General features: G+C 39.8%; 2 protein-coding genes across 2 annotated transcripts; both read right to left on the bottom strand.

Annotated features, from left to right (window-relative positions):
• Nucleotides 1-11,411: 11,411 nt before the first annotated feature.
• Nucleotides 11,412-16,726, bottom strand: LOC110915181 (ataxin-3 homolog). The gene is made up of 2 exons (XM_022159835.2): nt 16,329-16,726; nt 11,412-12,277 (listed from the first exon to the last, which is right to left on the bottom strand). The coding sequence occupies exons 1-2, from the start codon at nt 16,575-16,577 to the stop codon at nt 11,570-11,572; spliced, it is 957 nt and encodes a 318-aa protein (XP_022015527.1). The 5' UTR covers nt 16,578-16,726; the 3' UTR covers nt 11,412-11,569.
• Nucleotides 16,727-20,495: 3,769 nt separating this feature from the next.
• LOC110918457 lies at nt 20,496-22,798 on the bottom strand. The gene is made up of 4 exons (XM_022162765.2): nt 21,220-22,798; nt 20,931-21,135; nt 20,686-20,846; nt 20,496-20,599 (listed from the first exon to the last, which is right to left on the bottom strand). The coding sequence occupies exons 1-4, from the start codon at nt 22,796-22,798 to the stop codon at nt 20,496-20,498; spliced, it is 2,049 nt and encodes a 682-aa protein (XP_022018457.2).
• Nucleotides 22,799-23,016: the final 218 nt, after the last annotated feature.

Raw genomic sequence — 23,016 nt, 5'->3', positions numbered from 1 at the left:
AAAAATGGAAAGTATGACAATGACAGCCCTATTTATAGGCTTCCAAAAGAGGAAAGTGGCAGCCGATCGGCTGGGAACTCCGATCGAGTGGGCAGCTCGATCGGCTGGCAAAGTGCTAGCCGATCGGCTGGCCTGTTCGATCAGGATGCTTCCTGTTCGATCCGCCATGCACTTCGAGTATTTTGCGACGATTTTCGACGTTTCGATTCCGACGTATGATGTTATGATTTTGATAGAGTTCCTAGTCAAATTACTTTTAATCCCAACCACTATATCTAACATACAATCTTCGTTAAGTCACGTTTCGATGCCGGTTTCGATTGAGTTTGTTTGCTTTTCGAGTTTCGATTCGATTTTCGATTGGTTTGCTTGAATACCACACCAAACATAAAGTAAACACGCACAAGTAACACATAAGGCACACACACACGTATAACAATACCACAATTCGCATAACTCGGGTCTCGAGTTTGATTGATTGTTAGATCGGTTTGATTGCTGAATAGGTTAACTTTATCGCATTGTTACTTCCTACTATTCAGAGTCGTAGATCGGTTTGCGTTAAAACACATTCGATTACCTCGATTCTTGCTGATTACAACACTTACTCCACATAATACAATTAAAACACAAAATCGACTATCTACAGTCAAAGAAAGTCAAAGTTGACTTGGACTTTGACTTTGACTTTGACATTCGAAAACACGGGGTGTTACAGCCTCCCCTTGTTTAGGGAATTTCGTCCCGAAATTAGGCTCGAAGGCTACACGACACCGTGATTTACCAATTTGATGCTTCAGATCTATTTATTTAAACAACTGCGGGTACTTGGCCTTCATGTCGCTTTCGAGTTCCCAAGTGAACTCCGCGCCTCGTTTGCCTTCCCATCGGACTTTCATGATCGGGATGCGAGAGCGCCTGAGCTGCTTGGTTTGGCGATCCATGATTTCGACAGGCTTTTCCACGAAGTGTAACGTTTCGTTGACTTGAAGATCGTCGAGTGGTACGATTAGATCATGATCAGCTAGGCATTTTCGGAGGTTAGAGACATGGAAAGTCGGTGGACGTTACTGAGTTCCTCTGGTATTCGAGTCTATAGGCGACTTTTCCGATCCTTTCCAGAATCCTAAAAGGTCCAACATATCGAGGCGCGAGTTTCCCTTTCTTGCCGAATCGGACTACACCCTTCCAAGGTGATACCTTTAGGAGTACGTAGTCACCAACTTCAAATTCAAGGGGCTTGCGTCTTTTATCTGCGTAACTTTTCTGTCTGTTCCGAGCTTTTACCAAGTTGTCTCTTATCTGGTGGATTTTGTCAGTCGTTTCTTGTAGAATCTCGGGACCGGTTAGTTGCGAGTGACCGATCTCGTGCCACACAATAGGCGATCGACATCTTCTACCATACAAAGCCTCAAAAGGTGCCATTTGGATGCTGGCATGATAGCTGTTATTGTACGAGAATTCCACCAATGGCAGGTGTTTGTTCCAACTACCACCAAAATCTATAACACACGCTCGGAGCATGTCTTCAAGAGTACGGATCGTCCTTTCAGTCTGTCCGTCGGTTTGAGGGTGGAATGCAGCACTCAGATTAAGCGACGTACCAAGGGCCGCTTGAAACGTTTCCCACAATCGCGAAGTGAACCGAGCGTCATGATCTGAAATGATATCACGAGGCGTACCATGATTACGAATGATCTCGTCGGTGTAGATTTGGGCTAGTCGTTCCACCTTGTAGTCTTCTCGTATCGGCAAAAAGTGGGCTGATTTCGTTAGACGATCAACTATGACCCAAATACTGTCGTGACCTGATGGCGTGGGCGGGAGCTTGGTTATGAAATCCATAGCTATACTCTCCCACTTCCATATAGGTATCGGCGGTTGTTCGAGTAAGCCAGAAGGTCTTTGGTGTTCAGCTTTGACTCTTGCACACGTTAAACAGCTTCCAACGTAGAGAGCGATATCCCTTTTCATCCCCGGCCACCAGTACTTATAACGCAGGTCCTGGTACATTTTGTCTGCACCGGGATGAATAGAATATCGGGATTTGTGGGCTTCGTTCATGATAATCTTTCGCAAATCGGTCCGCTTAGGGATCCAGATTCGGTCCAAATAATAGAATATCCTATCTGGTTTGCTTACTAACTGAGCTCCATCGTGATAGATCCTTTCTCTCTTCAATGTACGCTCGCTAAAGCAAGCATGTTGAGCTTCCCGGATGAGGGTTTCGAGGTTGTGCTGTGCTTGGATATTTCGGGTACTGAGCACGTAACTCTTTCTGCTGAGAGCGTCAGCAACCACATTCGCCTTGCCTGGGTGGTAACGAATCTCACAGTCGTAATCGTTGAGAAGTTCTACCCATCGGCGTTGACGCATATTAAGCTCTCTCTGGTTAAAGATATGTTGTAAACTCCTGTGATCAGTGTAGACTGTACACTTAGTGCCATACAGGTAGTGTCGCCAAATCTTCAATGCAAAGACAACCGTGCCTAGCTCGAGGTCATGGGTTGTATAGTTCTTCTCGTGGATCTTGAGCTGACGAGATGCGTAGGCTATAACCTTGTCTCGCTGCATGAGAACACAGCCGAGACCAAGGTTAGAAGCATCACAGTAGACAATGAAGTTGTCGCTTCCGTCGGGCAGTGTAAGAATCGGTGCGTTGCACAGCATATGCTTGAGGGTTTGAAAGGCAGTCTCTTGTGCGTTTCCCCACACAAAAGGCTTGTCCTTATGGGTGAGAGCGGTAAGCGGCACAGCGATCTTGGAGAATCCCTCGATGAATCGTCTATAATAGCCCGCTAGTCCGAGGAAAGAACGAACTTCTGACGTGTTCTTAGGCGTAATCCAGCTTTTGACAGCTTCAATCTTCGCAGGATCGACGTGGATACCCTGACTATTCACTATATGACCCAGAAACTGAACCTCCTCCAACCAGAATTCGCACTTGGAGAACTTGGCATAGAGTTGGTTCCCCTGAAGTAACTCGAGAACCAAACGTAGATGTTGCGCGTGTTCGGCTTTCGATTTGGAATAGATCAAGACATCGTCGATGAACACGATGACGAAACGGTCAAGATAAAGCTTACACACACGATTCATGAGATCCATGAAAACCGCGGGTGCGTTGGTTAAACCAAAGGGCATGACAACAAATTCGTAATGGCCGTAACGGGTTCGAAAAGCGGTTTTAGGAATGTCTTCCTCCTGAATCTGTAGCTGATGATATCCTGAACGTAGATCGATCTTAGAGAAGCACGCTGCACCTTGTAGCTGATCAAACAAATCGTCAATTCAGGGCAAAGGGTATCGGTTCTTGATGGTTAGCTTATTCAATTCCCGATAGTCGATGCACTTCCGGGACGACCCGTCCTTCTTTTTGACGAAAAGGACTGGCGCGCCCCAAGGAGAGGTGCTTGGGCGAATAAAGCCTTTTTCGAGTAATTCCTGGAGTTGGTTCGAGAGTTCCTGCATTTCGGATGGAGCGAGTCGATAAGGGGCTTTGGCAACGGGGTTAGCTCCAGGAATGAGGTGGATACGAAAGTCGATATCACGACTTGGTGGTAGTCCGGGAAGATCGTCAGGGAACACCTGAGGAAATTCGCGAACCGCTGGCACATCTTTAACTTCAACTTTCTTTTTCTTTCCCTTCTCCGCTACCACGATGTTGGCCAAGAAGGCTCGGTACTCCTTGCGGAGATACTTGCTGGCTTGAATACACGACATAAGCTTAAGACCTTTCGACGTTGTTTCACCGTAAACACATAGAAGATCACCATTCGCGAGCGAGAATCGAATCATCTTTTCAAAGCACACAACTTCAGCATGGTTTTCACGAAGAAAGTCCATGCCTATTATGACATCAAAACTTCCGAGTTGCATCGGAATAAGGTCGATCGGAAAGATGTGATTGTTGAGTTCGAGAGTACAATCACGAAGTACTGAGTTAACAGCAATAGTTCTTCCTGTAGCAACTTCGACTTCGAATGACGAGGTTAGATAAGAGCGCTTACGACTAAGGAGCTTCTCGAATTCAAATGACACAAAGCAGTTATCGGCTCCAGTATCAAACAAACATGATGCATAAATACCATTCACAAGGAACGTACCATTAACCATGTTGTTATCCGCCTGAGCCTGGCGGGCATTGATGTTGAAAGTTCGGGCATGGGCTGCTTGCTGCTGCTGAGGCTGCTGTTGTTGCTGTTGTTGCTGGGGCTCTTGCTTGACTACCCTGTTCGGGCATCTGTTGGCAAAGTGGTTATGGTCACCACATGCAAAGCAGACTCTAGCATTGACTGCTGGTGCCGGAGCTGCTGGTTGACCTTGAGGAGCAGGGAGTATAGCTTGGTTGACAGTAGCTTGAGCTGGGGTTTGACGAGGACCGTAGCGGCAGTTCGCAGTGAAATGACCGTAGAGGTTGCAGTGAGTGCAAAAACGACAAGCTAGACCCACTGGATGATGATACGAACATGTCGGGCAGAGTGGGTGAGGGCCTGTGTATGCACGCTTTGCTGGCGGTGCATTGATCACTGGGGCTGAACGCTGGTGTTGCTGCTGTTGAACTGGTACAGATTGCAGAGGAGCAGCGTTAGTTGCGGCAACACAGCTCTTGTTGCTGGAGCTGTTGTTGTGGTTATTCTTCTTCCTTCTTGAAGACTTGGAGGATTGAGCAGGTGAGTCGGTGGGTGCTGCAGTGTGCAGGGTCTTGGTTTGCTTATCCCAGAAACCTGACTTGACTCGCTTATCGTTGATCTCAGCGGCGAGTAGGTAGTTTTCCTCGATTGTTGCTGGCTTAGCGGCGTGAACGAAGTCGGCTACATAGTCGGGTAGAGCTCGGATATACTTCTTGATGGCTTGATCGGAGGTCTTGACTTGATCAGGACAGATAATGCTAAGCTGCTTGAAGCGAGCAGTGAGAGCAGCGTTGTCTCCATCCTTCTGCTTGATTCCCCAGAACTCGTCCTCCAGCTTTTGGCATTCATGAGGAGGGCAGAATTCTTCGATCATGATAGCTTTCAACTCCTTCCATGATAGCCCGTAAGCTGCATCATTTCCGCGCTTGTTTCGTTCGGCCATCCACCAGTCTAGAGCACGGGACTGGAAGACGCCTGTAGCATAGAGAGTGCGGAGATGCTTAGGACATCCGCTCTGGCGCAGAGTGACTTCAACCGAGTCGAACCAGTGAAACATGGCCGTCGGACCATCTTCGCCAGTAAACTCTTTTGGCCCGCATGCTTTGAACTGCTTGAAGCTGAAAGCAGCCTTGCTTGAATCCTTAGGGATTTCAGCTCGTGATTCTTCAGACGACTTGCTAGCGTTCTCATACACCTCACTCACAGCCTTTGCCACAGTTTTGGAGATGATAGCAGCGAGACGTCGGTCTCTCTTTTCTTGGCGGGTCAGACGTTGACGGGATCCAGACGACGACATGGTCTGCAACAGACATCGTCACAGGACTTAACACAACGTAATCGAATCTCTCCTCACACGTCTACCACTATCTAAAGCTTAGAATCACGTCGAGACACATAAGCACGTAAACACATATGCACAAAACCACAGATGTACGTAAGCACAGAAGCACATAAGCACAAAGTCACATAAGCACGAAAACACGTAACCATTTAACCACAGAAGCGGTCAGAAAACAGAAACCTATCCTTCAAAGTTCGAGTACCGTTCGAATATTGTATCGAATAGCCTAGCTTAGTCGTATAGCACAGTATAGTATGGTATCGTCTAGATTCGCGATAGCTGGGTGTCGTTTAGGGATAGAATAATAGTGCGAGTCGCGTGTGTCGATTGAAATTTGGTAGCAGAATCGAATAACATCCCGAATTAAAACAGAGAAGCAAATATACACACGAAGCAGAAAAGGCACACATAAACACATAAAATCAACAAGAGTACTAGACGACTTTGTTAAATTTGAAACATATAAAATCGAGAGATAGATTGTCTGCAGCTACTAGACATCGACTACCCAAGGCAATTCGACTATTCGCAGTAGACTTGTCGTCACTTTCGACTCTAGGGGTCGTGTTTCTCCCTTGATTCTCGGGCATTCCACACGCGTTCCCTAGGTCATACTTGTGAGTTCAGGTCGTTGGAGTCCACCGAAGCCTTGGTGAAATAAATAAAATCCAGAACAAACTGCCAAGGTCAGGGTTTCACCCCTTGGCTTAGCAATTTCTTCCTTGTTTTTAATACAAATAAAGGAAATTATGCATCAAAATATGGATTTCACTCCTGATTTGGTATAATCTCCCTTGTTTGTTGGTAAAAATAACGAGATGAGCATGAATAACGAAATAAAATCGGCATAAGTCAAGCAGTTTGGTCAGGAGTTTGCGGCTTTCACACCTATTCCCAACTAAACCTACCGACTTTTATTTGAAAATTCGAGTGCAGTGATAGGGAAGGGTCGTAGAATTCAGCACATAAACTGGGTCTGATGGTTCCTAACTATAGTCTAGGTCTCTAAGACAGCGACCTGGACCAGGTCGTGTCTGCCTAATTCCCTATAGTTATGGCTCTGATACCAATCTGTCACACCCCAACCGATGGCGGAATCATCGGGGCGTGGCACTGAGCGAAACAGATTGTTCAAAGAAATTCCATAACAACTATTATTACCAAATAGTTTTAAATATCACGTCCCATACCGTGACCCATAAGATAAATCTAGTTATTACAGACATAGATATTCTTCAAACAAATCATGTTCCGACAACTCAGATTTAAACATATAAATATAAATTGTCTTGGTTTCTAGACTCTTCCTAGCCTCGATTTCATCACCACACGTCTAAGCATCCTAGCAACTTAAGCACCTGTCACATACGTTAAAATAAAGTCAATACATACAATGTAAAGGTGAGCATACAAGTTTGATAATAGCATATAGAGTTCGAATAGTTTACGCATAACCAGCACGTACACAGAGAGCAATGATGCATGTAAATTATCGACATGGACCTATCAATACCAGTGACTGCGGGTTGACTGTCCGAGACAGTTCGCAATACATGATCACCACCGTAAATCATGCAAGTAGATTGTCCTTAACAACCCCCGTTTGAACGGGTGCTGAGTCCAAACTATAGTACTACGTTGCTAAGGCAGGTAGACAGCTTTCCACGTGTAAACATAATAACAAGCATACATCTAATCACGTAATACATGCAATCGGTTAGCGTTCAAATAGTTTGTATAGTGTGTTCGATTGTGATTTTGATTGGTAACATATGTAACACCCAAAAGTGCTAAAGCAAAAAGGGTACAAGTATACTCACAGTGATTGATTGTGGATTGAAGGGAGCGCTGAGTAAGTTTAGCCTGAATAGTTCGATAGCATAACGATAAGTGACGCGGAAAAGTAAACAAGTATGGGTGGATCGAATGGACTTGTCGATCGAACGGCAGGTTCGATCGAACGGCCTGTTCGATCGGCTGGTATATCCGATTGGACAGTCCTGTGCGATCGGCCGGTTGGCTCGATCGGCTGGACCATTCGAGTGGATTGTTTCTTCCTCTGGTGTGTTTGTGTTAAAGGATTTGAACTTTGGAAGTTTTTGTTGCAGTATTTGAGATCACTGAAGTGTTCCTACCTTTCAAGTTGGTCGATCGAGCGGTTCGCTCGATCGGCTAGCTCACTCGATCGGCTAGCTCACTCGATCGGCTAGGAGCTTCAGGGTTAGTCCTCAACTGAATGTCACTCGATCGAATAGTCTGTTCGATCGGCTGGCATTCCCTACTACGAACAAGTTGTGAAAACGATTAAGTGTTGAAGCATAGTATCTCATGATCTGAACAGTAATGTTTATCCATCGAGTGACCCATCCGATTGAACATTACTTCGTCAATACTATACTTCAAAAGTTTGGGAGTGTGGGACCATGTGCTAGCCGATCGGCTGGCCCGGTCGATCGGCTGGCATGTCCGACCGGCTGGGCTGTTCGACAGCCTAGCCGTTCGGCCAGCATTTCTGACCTGGTCGGCCTTTCGTCTAACACTTGGTTGTTTGTTTATTTGTCATTCTTTCAAGGTATGTTGACAACGTGTTGAACTATGATAATCTTCGTTCCCACCTGTTCCCTTGGCTCGAACAGGAATCACCCAAGTCCGGCCGGTTGAACGGTTTGGAATGTCGGTTTAGAGTTTAACCGATATCGGGTTAACCTTGTATATATAGAATCCGAATCTTGAACCTTTTAACTGTTAGAATGGTTGTTTAGCCGGTTCAAGCTCCGTTTCTATTGATTTGAAAGCATTGAGTGTAAAAGAGTTGAAAGAAAGTTGGGAATCCTTCTTTCAATCCTTCACATCATGAAAATGTTTAGATCTATGATGGACCTTAATTTGTTTATGTGGAAATCGGTTAGATCTAAGCTAATCATAGTGGATTGAGGCCAAAACATGATGTTTTTCAAGAACACCATGATGACATCACCCAAGAACACTTAGATCTTGGTGATTTCACGGTTAGAATCCAAGTTTTGAAAGATAGAAAGGTGTAGAATCAAGTAATGATCAAGATCGTACAAGAATTAGAGTGAAAACTTACCGGGATTAAGAGAAATCTGAGAAAAGGTGAAGAAGATAGCTGGTTCGGTCAGAGCTTTCCAAAAATGGAAAGTATGACAATGACAGCCCTATTTATAGGCTTCCAAAAGAGGAAAGTGGCAGCCGATCGGCTGGGAACTCCGATCGAGTGGGCAGCTCGATCGGCTGGCAAAGTGCTAGCCGATCGGCTGGCCTGTTCGATCAGGATGCTTTCTGTTCGATCCGCCATGCACTTCGAGTATTTTGCGACGATTTTCGACGTTTTGATTCCGACGTATGATGTTATGATTTCGATAGAGTTCCTAGTCAAATTACTTTTAATCGCAACCACTATATCTAACATACAATCTTCGTTAAGTCACGTTTCGATGCCGGTTTCGATTGAGTTTGATTGCTTTTCGAGTTTCGATTCGATTTTCGATTGGTTTGCTTGAATACCACACCAAACATAAAGTAAACACGCACAAGTAACACATAAGGCACACACACACGTATAACAATACCACAATTCGCATAACTCGAGTCTCGAGTTCGATTGATTGTTAGATCGGTTTGATTGCTGAATAGGTTAACTTTATCGCATTGTTACTTCCTACTATTCACAGTCGTAGATCGGTTTGCGTTAAAACACATTCAATTACCTCGATTCTTGCTGATTACAACACTTACTCCACATAATACAATTAAAACACAAAATCGACTATCTACAGTCAAAGAAAGTCAAAGTTGACTTGGACTTTGACTTTGACTTTGACATTCGAAAACACGGGGTGTTACAAAGGGGCGTTTGGTTAGCAAGAATTCAATGAAATTTAAATAAATTGGAATCTGAATTCCATATCTTAAAATGTTTGGTTCACATAAATTTGATGGAATTGGAATCTAAATTCCATTCTTCATGTGTTTGGTTGACAATGGAATTGAAATTGGAATTGAGCATGAAATCCTTCAAATTCCTTGAACTAAAGGAATTCAAAATGCTTCCTATATGTGAAGGATTTAAAGTAAATTCATTGGAATCTTCAACCGTTTCAACTCGCACCGTTTCAACTCGTATCATTTCGACCCGTACCGTTTCGATGCAAACCGTTTCGGCGCGAACCGTTTCGACCCGTACCGTTTCGAATCGAATCGTTTCGACCCATACCGTTTCGATGCGAACCGTTTTGGCCCATACCGTTTCGACCCGTATTGTTTCCACCCGTACCGTTTCGACCCGAACCGGGGTTTGTGGGTGCCAGGATGATGGATTCCAATTCATTTGACAACCAAACACAACAAAAATGGAATTGAGATTCCAATTCCAACAATTTCCAATTTCAATCGGAATGTTTAAATTCCAAATCCTATTCCTTCAAATTCTAATTCCTAAACAAATTCTAATTTCAATTCCAATTTCAAAACACTCCGTGAACCAAACGCCCCTATATCAACTTTTGGGTCCTTCAACATAGAGAGGTCAAATATTGCCTTTCAACTGGACATGACGGCCTACCAAAGTTAACCTATGAACTTTACAATGAAACATTGATATCATTCAATCATGTCAAGAGTAGATTGAAGGATAGAATATGCACGTTGTTTTGTTATTATTGTTAGTTATGTTACTATTACTACTGATTTATATTCCATTTGGAAAAGACTTTACAATAATGTATAGTATTCTCGGTGGATAATGTGTAAATGGTCACTTAAGGCTAACTCGCGTCTGTTAGTGGTGAATTCTTTAAAATCCTTAATAGCCCTTATCAATGTGAAAGTGTGTCCATACATGTCTGTGGCTAAAAACCCCTTCTGCAAAGGCGTTTATTTTTCTTGGATTTTACATATGAGTGGGCCCAAAGTAAAAAAATAAAAAGGTTTTGTTTAAATATTGTGTGTAGTGAGTAGGTGATGAGGTGGAAATTAATTAAGGTAAGGATATTTATAGGGTTTGAGATGAAATGAGGGTTTGTAAGACCATGTGTAGTGGGGCATTATAGGGCAAAAAAAACGCCCCCTTCCCCATTACATAGGGCATTATAGGGCAAAAAAAAATGGTTTGGCGTTTTAATGAAAACGCCTAAAATGAATTGTGGAAGGTTTGAATGGGTTTGACTAGCCAATGAGAAAATAGTTTGTTTGTTTTTTTTTTTTTTTTGTTTTTGTTTAATGATTGGTAGGGGCATTATTAGGCATTATGCCCACTACACCACTTTTGCTATAATGCCCAAGTGTGACTAAGATGCCACGTGTCGGATAATGCCCCATGGTGGGGGCATTATAAATTGTTACAACTACACATGGTCTAAGGATTTGTAAGGATATGATGTGGCAGATGACGTGGCAGCTAAGGACGCATAAGGACGCACATAACATAGCATTGGAGATAGTCTAACTATTCACTGTAATATTACCAAACTCAACAATTGAAACTATGGTTTTAAATTGGGCAAAGGAAGTCAAAACCGCTCAAACCGGTTCGGTTTTGAAACCAGTTTTCATTAAGAAAAGTAATCCGGCTAGGTTTAAATCCGACTTTTTACCGGTTTGGTTCATTTTAACAGAAATTCTCAGAATGATTTCAAACTGACGAATCGGATCAGATTGGTTTGGCACCAGTTTCACTATCAGTTTCGGATCGGTTTTAAACTGGGTTCTAGAGGGTATTTTTGTGCGATTTTAATTAAAACTACTTTCGAAACTATCAAATTACGTATCCAAATTTGTTTGTACTCTTAAAAACAATTACAGTCACAGTCATTTTTTGTCAAAATCAGTACCCCCTAGGTCCTTTAATTTCAATTATTCAGCTATTAACTGTGATAACTGCTTTACTTTATAGAATTAGAAATATAATAAAACTGTTTGCTTGCCATAAAATTTGTCTTATTTTGTTAACCCAAATTGTTCACAGTTTAGAAATCCATGAAATAAAAGTAAAACAAATTGACAAGTCATTACAACAAAGCAGAGGGTTTCTTTTCAACAAAACAAAGTACATGTAGTTCGCATGTTCACCGAGTCACTTATCTTGCAACCCACTCTTCTTACTTTCATTTTCGTCTTCACCCCCAGTAACAGGAGTCGCTGGCGGTGTGGTATCAGTCAAGGTGGCTACTGCCGCTGGTGCAGTTACCGCATCATTTTCTTTGTTTACCACCGCCGGTGAAGAATCCTTCAAGCTAGCGGCTATCGCGGCCTCCAGATCATCATCATGATCATTCCCAGAAGTCCCAGCTTCACCAGCGGTGTCTCTCAAACTAGCGGCAATGGCAGCATTTAGATCATCATCTTCTTCCATTGGCGGAGTTCTAGGCGGCTGCAACTGCTGCTGTTGATGGTGTTGCTGCCGCTGCCCGGAATTACACGACTTGATTATACGTTCAGCGTCTTCGGGCAGCAGCCACTGACCGAAACCATTAGTAGTTTCACCAGATGTCATCGGGCACTCTTTTGGGAAGTTACCCCGGACCAAAAAGATGCTCCACCCGAAACCTTTTAACGTGTCGAGATATGCGGAAAGATAGAACTTTGATAGATGTTCGGGGGCTGCGTATAAACTGTCGAAGTTGTACCATTCACCATTGACTTTTCTGATGCAGAACCAATGGTCTTGCAAATGGCATATGAAAGCGTTTTCAAGTTCCGGGTCCACCTGCGCTGGTTCGGCTACCGGACTGTGGAGTGGAATCACCTGTAGGTCCCACACCTCTAATGCCTTTTGTAACACCTGCAAACATTTATTTTTTTGGATTTATGTTAGATTTAATTATTTATGCTCCAATAACATATGTTAAGAAACTGCAAAATGTTATATGATATATAGCAAAGCCTCTAGGCAACACTTTCAAAAGCCCCACTTTTTGGCCTTCGGACGCACTTTCAAACCAAGTTCTGACATAATTCCGGACAAAAGTCGTTTAAACAGGTTTTGAAAACGTCTGAAACAATAATAACAACCCTAAACAAGCGTGGAATTAACCTACAACAACCTAAACTACCCCTAAATAAGCCGAAAACATGTCTGAAACCCCTAAAAGTTGTATTTCTATACTATATGCCTCGCCTAAAAAAGCCCTCGTTAAAGCGCCTTAAGTGTGCATTGCGGCATTGCGCCTTCAACAGCTATGGTAACATATCACGGTTCAAAAAGTTTGTCTTCAATATAAGCAAAATTCTTGAACTTCTTTATAAGAATGTAAGGTAATACAATTTTGTTCTCAAGGAATAATATTAACAATGTAGACGAATTGTCTTTTAAAAAAATACGGCTACATATTAACAACCCTATTCATCTTTTAAAAAGATATGGCTTCACAAGAACAAAACGTAACGCAAAGACTTACTGTTGATTTACATTTAATGAGTTTCTAAAACTTGAATATTGACAAGTTCTAAAAACAAAAAAAAAAAAATAAGTCTTGGCTTTAATATACATACGAACCGACTCAAACAAATCATATTTCAACTCTAATATTGACACACCTAAAAAGATTGACCAAATGGATAAATAACTTTGTTTTGTTAAGCGTTAATGAATTAGATTAGATCTAAGATTAAGACCCAAACCAATTGACAATTTGACAATAAAAGCCCGCCGTTAAACCTTCTCTTAGCTGTAACATCCTTAATATTGATATATATTGGTAGGAAATTTTGCTAGAGATTTAGAAAGACTAGGTTGTCAAGTTTGTTATTATACATGCTACTAGAAAAGAGTTGGTAATTAGACGATTCACTCAAGGGTTGATATTGATATTAATATTTGTAGATGATATCTCCGGTATAATTTACCCATAATCAATTAAAGGTGTTAGCTAAGGCATGAGGGCAGATGTCTAATATCAATACACAAGTGTAAATCAATGGCCAGGATTTGATGATGAAAATACACTAGTATATTTTACGATTTGATGATGTAAATCAATGGTCAGGATTTGTTCACTCAATACACTGGTGTTCATTCTAGAACCCCACCCTACACAAATATGTATGATATAAGCGGTTTTACATATAAATTTGTCTTCACTAGCATAATTAAATAATTATCTACAATTTTGGAACTAAGAAAATATCTTGTACACAAAACAAGATGGTCAAATGTAAAACGAATGAACAATAATATTAAAAACAAGTTGTTGGTTGGCAATTTCTAGCAACTTGTTTAAATTTGCCTCAGCTTCTCTTGGTTTTATATTATACTTCATATTTTGGCAATTATTATTCTTATCATCGTCAGCGACATCTAAAAGTCCTTCAATCTTACCACAAAATCATCTCTAACAGCTCAACGTCCAAAAGACGATTTATACTAAAGTATTATCTTCGTTTAAAACCCTATAAGATTTCAGAAGTATCACCATCATCCATAAAACCATTTTAACTTCTATGTTTCAAAAGACACCGAGAAATTAGTATTTGGTTCCAGACTCTTACTAAGGTACCGTCTGTAATTTACTATAGTGCCTGGTTCAACGATTAATTTAAGCACAAAATTCCATAGTTGTGTAAAAATGTCAAACAAGCCCCTCATAACCAGCTAGCATCTTAACTCATCTTATCCTCAATTTTATAACACAAAAGAAGATATGATGAGATCATGGATCATTAACCATAAAAATTTAAATTCGACTATATACCAAATGCCCATCTGCTCCATATTTATCAAAGGCACCAGGCGCCCTCAAGGCGCAAAAAAGTGTGAGCCCGATAAAAAACGCACTTAAATAAAAATAATTAAAATATATTATGTAATGAAAAATAACACTTTCTTCAAATACAAGAATATTCCAATACCAACATAAAGTACCAAAAATCTTCTCAAATACCAAAATACTCCAAAACCAAAATGTTCATACTTGAAAACAGTAAGTTCATAAAGTAATAAATGGTAAAACATGAAAACCAAAAGTTTTTCATCAATCTTCAAAACCGGGATATTATTAGCCGATATATTCTGTATAGAATATATTGTATTTAGTATATTTTAGTATAATTATATTCTTGTATCTTTTGTAATTATCCTTTCCTTGTTTATCTGAGATTAGTTAGGCTGTATTTATATTGTACTTTCATGGAGATCTGGATTATGTGATAATGCCTATAAATCCTGCAAAATATGAGGAATTAAAAAAAGATTACTTAGTATTTATTGTTGCGCTATAATTACCTACGAAGTAAGAGCGCAATGAATCGACACCGGTCAGATAAACCGCCTAGGCGCCAAAAGCTAGCGCTTTTGATAACTATGGTCTGCTCAAGATCAGTCCAGCATTTTGATTAAAGACTGACTTTATATCGTCTTCGTGTTAAGTGCTTTATTACACAATACACTTAGGTAGTGTTCGTTTCATGGAATGCAATGGATTTAGAATTTGCATAGGAATTGGAATTGGAATTGGAAGGAATTGGATTTGGAATTTAAACATTCCAATACCCAGAAACGGTTAAAGGACATGTATGCCATGAAAGCGGAAATTACATTCCGTTTAAATTTGAAATGTGAACTGTCAATATATACATTCAACAAGAAAAAGGAAGTTCATATGTATATCAAGCGACGATGACTATTATTGGTCGAGATACAAAATGCTTATTCCATACTTTCAGTCATAGTTATTAAAGGCGCTAGGCGCACTCAAGGCGCATAGGCCTCACCTAGGACCTAGGCGCAAAGCGCAAAAAAAAGCGATGGACTGAGAGCACAGTGAAAAAAAATTATAATTCTTTATTTATTAGAAAATTAGTACTATTCTTCAAATAAAATAAAGTAAAGCTATTATATATAACATTTAGTAGCATCTATTTAGTACCAAAAGTTCTAAAATATTAGTGTATTAGTGTAGAAAAGTACTTTTCGTTAGATTAAAGTAGAAATCTAGCTAGAATTTTGCCGGATTTAAATAACTTGGCCGAAAACTCTCTGGAATTTAGGAATCTCGCCGAAAACTGCGCCAAAACCATCACCTGCAGAATTAAAGCGCAATTGCCTGACTTAAGGTGCAATTGCCTCGCCTCGCCTGGAAAATGGGCCTAGGCGGAAGAGGCGATGACTTTTAACAACTATGCTTACAGCAGAAAACTCATAAGCCGCACTGCACATTCTCCTTCCACAATGGTCTTAATGTCTTATCACTTATACACATTGCAAAAATAACACTCTTTAATTAATTCCAATACAAGCCTCTTCTATTCCTACCTTAACAGCCCACATAGCATAACAAAAACTAGGTTCCCCTAAAATCTAAATATGGTTGTAAAAATCATGCCTAGCCTCCGATTAATCGCTAGTCAGAGGTTCACCGGCTGATTTTCATCTAATCGGCCAATTAATCGTTAGGCGATCAACAGTGGTCATATCCAGTCCTAAACGGCCAAAATCCGGAGGGCAGTCTAGCGATTCCAGCCAAATGCTGGCCAAAGCCTGTAAATTCCGCCCAAAACTTGTGAATTCTGGCAATTAATCCTATCTACTTCAACATATGGGTCGAAGAAGTTAAAACATTTCTACTTAAAGGAAAAAGTACCTCTAAAAATGTGTGAATATAAAATCTCAATCCGGTTAATCCCAATTTTTTTTGAAAGGCGAATTTCTTTTTGAACCCAAGACCTTCCCTATTTATACCTCACCAGCCGATTACCGACTAGCGCCTAAGCAAGTCTTACAACACTGAATCTAAACAAATGCCCTAACTGCATTAAAAAATAATCATCAAACACCGGCCAATAACTAAAAATACAAAATCACAACCAACCATTACAATAATTAGAATATAACTGACCTGGATACTGAAATCACCATCCATGGACACATTAAACGATTCCTCCGTCAAGAAAGCATCTCCGGCAGCAGCGGCGGAGCCTTCAAGCATCATCTGATGCTCTCTCCGGTCAAGATCGGAAGCGAGGGCGGCCAAATCGAACTCGGAGAAGAAAGGGCCCTGCAACACCGTGTTTACGCAATGAACGGCGCATAGTTTTGATTCTTGTACCTCGTGGTACAACATTCCCCCGTTGATCGGACCTTCCATTGTAGTTTTTGGATTGGGGGTGAAGAAATGATAGGATTTTTGTCAAGGGTTTGACGTTGGGACGAAGGGTTAGGGTTTGTGCAGGGGTAATTAGGTCACCTGTCTCCTGTCTGTTGCCGTGAACTTCTTCAACACGATAATCCTAATTCAAGAACAACCGTTTTAAATATTTTTATTTTTATAAGGAATTATTACACTATTAGGAATCGCGCGTTGTGACGGGACCAGATTGTTTATAATATACGTTGAATAACCAAAAATTTGATTTGATTCAAATTTAAGAAAAAAAATTTGAATTCAATGACAAATCGTGGTAGATCGGTTTTCATTTGTCGTTGGTCAGACAGTGAAGGTCCAACGGAAAAAAATAGTAAATAGGAACATTAGTCGTTTATCACAAATCAACTAACCAAAATCTTGGTCACACATTGTTTATATCCCATATAACGTTTGCTATCAGTCCGTCACACAAAATAAAACCAAGTGGAGATGGTGTGTCTAATGGTTATGTAACGCGGTTTATTATTTTGTAAATTTTGGTTTAAATAATGCAGAGCATACATAGATGTCTACAAAAAAGTATGGCATATTAACATGATAAAGTCAAAGTCAATATATATATATATATGTGTGTGTAAATTTCGTACATAAAGTCAAAGTCACTATATAACAGTAGCAGCAGCAGCAGCAACAGCAGCAGTAGTAGCAGTAGTAGCAGTAGCAGTACTGCAGCAATAGCAGTAGTATAGGTAACTTTTTATATTTCTATAACAAAAAAACACAGTCAATGGATTCAAAATATAAATAAAGAAAACATAATACTTTGATACCAAATGACAATAGTCGAATTCTCACTTAACACAAAATGAAAAGACTTCATACAAAAACGACCTTGCCACCAAAAGTTCAAACACAAAATGAAAAAAAAACTTAAACTCCTATAGAAACGGAATTGCAACCAAAAGTTCAGTGGAACTCCAACTTTGTGCATTGCTCTCCTATTGGTTTTCATTACCCTCACTGATTGATATAAGTAAAAGTAAAAATTAATCAAGATCAGATCTATTGAGATTCGATGATTCATAACAAAATAAGAAAAAAAAGATTAGATTTCTTACATATTGTCGCCTTCAAACACGTTGGGAGTTGTTTAGTTATCCCTAGACATTATAGTTTAAAACAAAAAAATAAGAAACACTTTGTTCAATGTCACACCCCAACCGATGGCGGAAACATCGGGGCGTAACAATGAGCGAAGCCGATTGTCCAAGAGAATCCATAACAACAATTGGTGACAATATATTTAGCGTTAATGTCCCATACCAATAACATATAAAGCATAAACAGTTATTACAGATATTGTTTCTCAAAGACAAATAAATTGTTCCGACAACTCAGATTTATTTAGTTTGTTTCTAGACTCTCTAGCTTGATTCGTCACGGCAAACATAGCATCCTAAACACCTGTCACATACGTTAAAATAAAGTCAATACACAGAGTGTAAAGGTGAGTACACAAGTTTGATAGCATATAGTACAGCGAAAGCGTTTACGCATAACCAACATGTAACACGTAGAAATATGAAGCAAGTAAGCTATCGACAATGACATATGCAACCGAAATGACTGCGAGTGTAGAATGCGCAACACATTATCACCATTGTGACCATGTGAAGTAAAACCCTTAACAACCCCTGTCCACGACAGGTGCTGAGTCCAAACTATAGTACTATCATTGCAAAGGTGTCAGGCAACAATCACTGTGTAAACATAACATACAAGCATTCATCGAGACACGTATAACATGTGAGAGCGGTTAGCGTTTAAAAGTGTTTGCGTTGTGTGTTGATGTGATTTGATATAGGTAACGTATGTAACACCCAAAAGTGTGTTAAGCGAAAAAGGGTCCGAGTATACTCATAGTGCGTGTTTAGCTAGTAAACACAGTACTTGGATTGAAGGGAGCGCGTGAGAGTTATCCTGAGCATAGATCAATAGTATGTGCGTTGAACAGCGTGTAAAACAGTGCGTCAGATGAGATAAGTGTCGGACGGATGACCATTCGAACGGTTGATCATTCGAATGAGTGAGTGTGTTTGTAAATCGTTTGAACTTTTGAAGTTTTCCTTGTAGTATAAATCAAGTCATTCGATCGGATGGTCATCCGGACGGATGGCCATTCGATCGGATGGCTATTCGATTGAGAAGTTTGATATTCTTTGAAGTTTTGTCAAATTGTTTAAGTATTGAGAGTTATAAAGAACAAGTCACCTGGTCGAATAGTCATTCGATCGGATGGTCATCCGATCGGATGGCTATTCGATCGGCGAGTTGATGTTTGAGAATTCTTTGTAAAATTTTCTAAGTTAAAAGTTTTGAGTTTTGACGGAGACGGCACGAAGACGTGTCAAACAACGGGAACCATACCACCTTCAGCTCAGTCGATCGGATGGGAATCACCCCATTCGATCAGCCTAACTGTTCCTGACGGAGTTTCATGTTCAACCCGTAAGTCGGTCATCTCTTCGGTGGAAATCTGTTCTCAGACCGGTTCTCGAATAGAGAATGAGTAGAGAGCCTGAATAAGTCTAGATTCCATCGGTTCTTAGTTGGAAAGTGAAGAAAGTTGAAGTAAAGCATGAAAACTGTTGGAAAATGTTAAATCTTGTTGATATTCATGTAAAATAGTGTGGAAATCCTTTAGATCTGGACAAATCTTGATGAGATGATGTCACACTTCAGTGTTCATAAGAGACCGAGATGACGTCACCTTAAAGTAGTCCAAATCAGGTGATTTCATGGTGAAAATCAGTGAGTATGATGGAGAAGATGATGAGAAAGTGTGTAGTGATGACGGAAGCACAAGATTTAAGAAGAAAACTTACGAAAATGGCCTTGAATTGAGTGAAATGTGCTTGAAAGCGAGCTGGGAGCGTGTTGGTCGGATAGAGCTGTCACATCAGTGAACAGTGATATGACAAACGAGTATTTATAAGGTGAGAGAGGAGATAAGGCGGTGGAGAGTGTGGGTCGGATGGCCAGTCGATCGGATGGCCATCCGATCGGATGTCCATTCGATCGAGTGGTCATTCGATCAGACGGCTTGTGCGAGTTGGTTTTCCAACTTTCATTTCGTGCGTTGAGCGTTGCGTTGCGTTTAAGCGAATTGTGAGTAAGCATTGCGATGAGATAACCACATAACATTAAACAAGTAATTACACACATAACACATAAATGCATAAAAGTAAATATGCGATTCGAGTTGCGATGCGATTGCGTTGTGATAGTGTTCAGGATAAACATGCGACGTAGTATGCGATAAATAGTATGCGGAACTACGTTTAAATGCGATAACTGCGTTTTGAATAGTGTTGTGAATGCGTTGTAAAACATAGTTTAAAAAGTAGCGAAAAACCAATATATCGATTACCGCAAAAGAGTTAAACTATTTGTCGAATCTCGAGAGTACAAGTCAATTAAGCACGAAATGTCAAATCTGAGTAACAACATGACTTGACCTTGACTTTGACTTTGACTTTGACTTTGACTTTGACTTTGACTTTGACTTGCTTGAAAGTCGGGTTGTTACATTCAAGACACAATAAAACTAATAGATTATAACTATGCTGAATAAAAATAATACCCAGTGCATTAAAACAATTTAAGCATTTTCAGCAATGTTTTAAAAACCGGTATTTTAATCGTACCGGATTAGGCTTAAAAATGGTTCAACCGGTTGAACCGGGTTGTACCGGGTGGTTCAACCGGGTTAACTAATTACCTGTATAATTTCATAAATTACAACTTTAACTCAAAAAAAAAAAAAATCCAAAGTGCATTATAACAAATTAAAAACAATCCAAAAGTTAATCCATAACAAAAAAGATGATTCAAAAGTATTTAGTTTTCCAACAAAGTTTAAGCCATTGGAGTGTTGTATGCATCAAGTTCCCGGTCGCTTAAAAGATGAAATTCACTATCGTCACCATCCTCATCAACTAGAGCATAACTATTTTCGTTTCCTACATTATTAAATAAGAAGTTTTAGTTGCAAATAATCATAATATATTAAACTTACGTAAGATAAGTGACATATATAATAAGTAACCTTGTGTTTGAGAAACCGGGTCATGATCTTCCTCACCAAACATGTTATCTATATCATCGTTATGAAGTTCTCCTGCCGGCTCTTCTTCAACCACCCAAAATTCCGCATGACTAATACTTTCACAATCAACTGGGTCATAGGATCTTTTAGCATATTTGAGTCTACGAAAACAACTACCCAAATGTCAACACTTATAAAGTAAATTACGATGTAATAAACATTTTAAAGAATTCAAGATATCGTACCTATTTTGTAAACGTAAGTTGTAATGAACAAACACAAGATCATTTAGTCTTTCATGTTCCAACCGATTTCTTTTTTTTGTGTGAATCCTTTCAAAGACACTCCAATTACGTTCACAACCAGAGGAAGATGCGGTTTGACTTAATATTCGAACGGCAAAGTTTTGCATTAACGGATAATCTCCACCAAATAATCTCCACCATTCGGCTACAAAAGAAAATAGTTATCAAAACAATAACAAATAAAAAACTAATATTGTTAATAATAACATGAAAAATATATCTATCTTACCGGGTTGAATTGCTTTACGAGAAGCAACGGCACTACTTCTACCAAAACATTCTTCGCCATCACGAAACTTGCCTAAAGCCGTTGTAATATCAATAACCTCATCAACCGAAAAATTCTTCTCAACCATTTCGAGAACACCCTTGAAAACTTCTTTACCTTTATAAAGATTTTCTTTGTCATACTGATAAGCTGGATTTAACCAATATGCCGCACAATGAATACTAGAACATAACATCTTTTTCCATCGAGCATCGATTATATCTGTATATGGCTTATACAAATCTTCCTTTCCCTTAAATATTGCCTTAACTCCCTTATCTGCCTGAATCATCCCCTCAAAAACATATGGCAAAGAAGGTTTTTCATCCATATCACACAAACGCAAAACCCTCAACAAAGGAGCCATTACTGTCACAGTAATCAAACAATTGCTCCAAAAAATTTCATTCATCACAACTTCTTTACATTCAGTTGCATTCCCCAGTTTTGACATCTTTTTAAATTCATTAGATATGACAAGAGCTTGCAAGTCATTTTTATGATCTACCAAACTTTTTAATGCAATGAAGGTCGTACCAAACCGGGTAGGACCTGGACGAATGATTTCTGTCCAACCCTCTCTTTTTCTTAACCAATTCAACGGCATCTTATGATTATAAATAAAAACAGTAATCCTAGATGCAAGTTTAACCAACTTTGCAACATTCTCCAACTCTGAAACATCCTTTAACAGAAGATTAAGACAGTGAGCTGCACAAGGTGTCCAAGTAACTGAAGGATATTTTGCACATAACATTTTACCAGCTGCCTTGTAATTAGCAGCATTGTCAGTAACTATCTGAACTACATTCTTAACCCCAACCATTTCCGTAACTTCAGCAAACAAATTACACAAATTCACAGTATTGCTCTCAATATCAGATGCGTCTACAGATTTAAGAAATGAAATTCCTTTCTCACAATAAACTAAGAAATTAATCAAATGTCGATGCCTAATATCCCGCCACCCATCACTCATAATCGTGCAACCACTTTCAACCCAGTCACTTCTATATGAATCTATTATTAGCCCAACTGATGTTTTTGCATCTTTCAACAGATTGACCCTTAAAGCATGATAGTTAGGTGCTTTGTAACCATATCCTATAGATGCTATTTTATCTACCGCTAGTTGAAAATAAGGAGAATTACAAGCATTTATAGGTATACATGCGTCATAGAACCACATAGCAATAGCCAAGTTAACCTCATGTACCTTTTCTTTGCTTTGCATAGCTTTTCTAATAGTAGGTTGAGAAGGATCGCTTGTAGTTTTTGTAAAGAAAGGATGCACATTTGATTTTACTCTCTTTTTTCCCTTTTGTGCTTGGTCACTTATTTCCTCAACGTCTTCGTCATCTAAGACGTCCACACTAGATCCAATGTTAGTAGACTTACCTTTTGCTTTAACTTCAATTTCTTTAAGAAGTCCTTGCATAGTAAAACGAACATCCGCCGTTACCTTTTTACAAGGCTCTATATCACCTTTAACGCCCGCAAGGTGTCGCTTCATTCTCGTTATACCGCCACCACGCACCATTTTTTGACAAAAATCACATATATATACCGTCTTACCTTTCTCATCTTTTTGACAAGTTACAAAGTCCCAAGCTTTATCTAATTTTGATCTATAACTTGATTGAACATGTGTCTCAGTTTGATTGTCTTCCATAATCTACATAACAAGAAACTTATTTAAAAAAAACATATCATTGTAGTCTATATGTATAAAAAAACTCATAAACATCTTAATATTTC

Source organism: Helianthus annuus, chromosome 16 (assembly GCF_002127325.2).
Source record: "Helianthus annuus cultivar XRQ/B chromosome 16, HanXRQr2.0-SUNRISE, whole genome shotgun sequence".
Taxonomy (NCBI): Eukaryota; Viridiplantae; Streptophyta; class Magnoliopsida; order Asterales; family Asteraceae; genus Helianthus; species Helianthus annuus.
The sequence above is the reverse complement of the archived record's forward strand: the minus strand, read 5'-3'. Positions and strand labels throughout refer to the sequence as shown.

What these genes read in the sequence shown, in the direction of transcription:
- LOC110918457 (XM_022162765.2), bottom strand. Translation starts at nt 22,798, where the DNA reads ATGGTGCGTGGTGGCGGTATAACGAGAATGAAGCGACACCTTGCGGGC. An exon ending in TCGTAAAGCAATTCAACCCG is followed by an intron (nt 21,136 to 21,219) that starts GTAAGATAGATA and finishes TTTCTTTTGTAG; the next exon opens with CCGAATGGTGGAGATTATTT. An exon ending in AACTTACGTTTACAAAATAG is followed by an intron (nt 20,847 to 20,930) that starts GTACGATATCTT and finishes TTGTTTTCGTAG; the next exon opens with ACTCAAATATGCTAAAAGAT.
- LOC110915181 (XM_022159835.2), bottom strand. Translation starts at nt 16,577, where the DNA reads ATGGAAGGTCCGATCAACGGGGGAATGTTGTACCACGAGGTACAAGAA. An exon ending in ATGGTGATTTCAGTATCCAG is followed by an intron (nt 12,278 to 16,328) that starts GTCAGTTATATT and finishes AAATGTTTGCAG; the next exon opens with GTGTTACAAAAGGCATTAGA.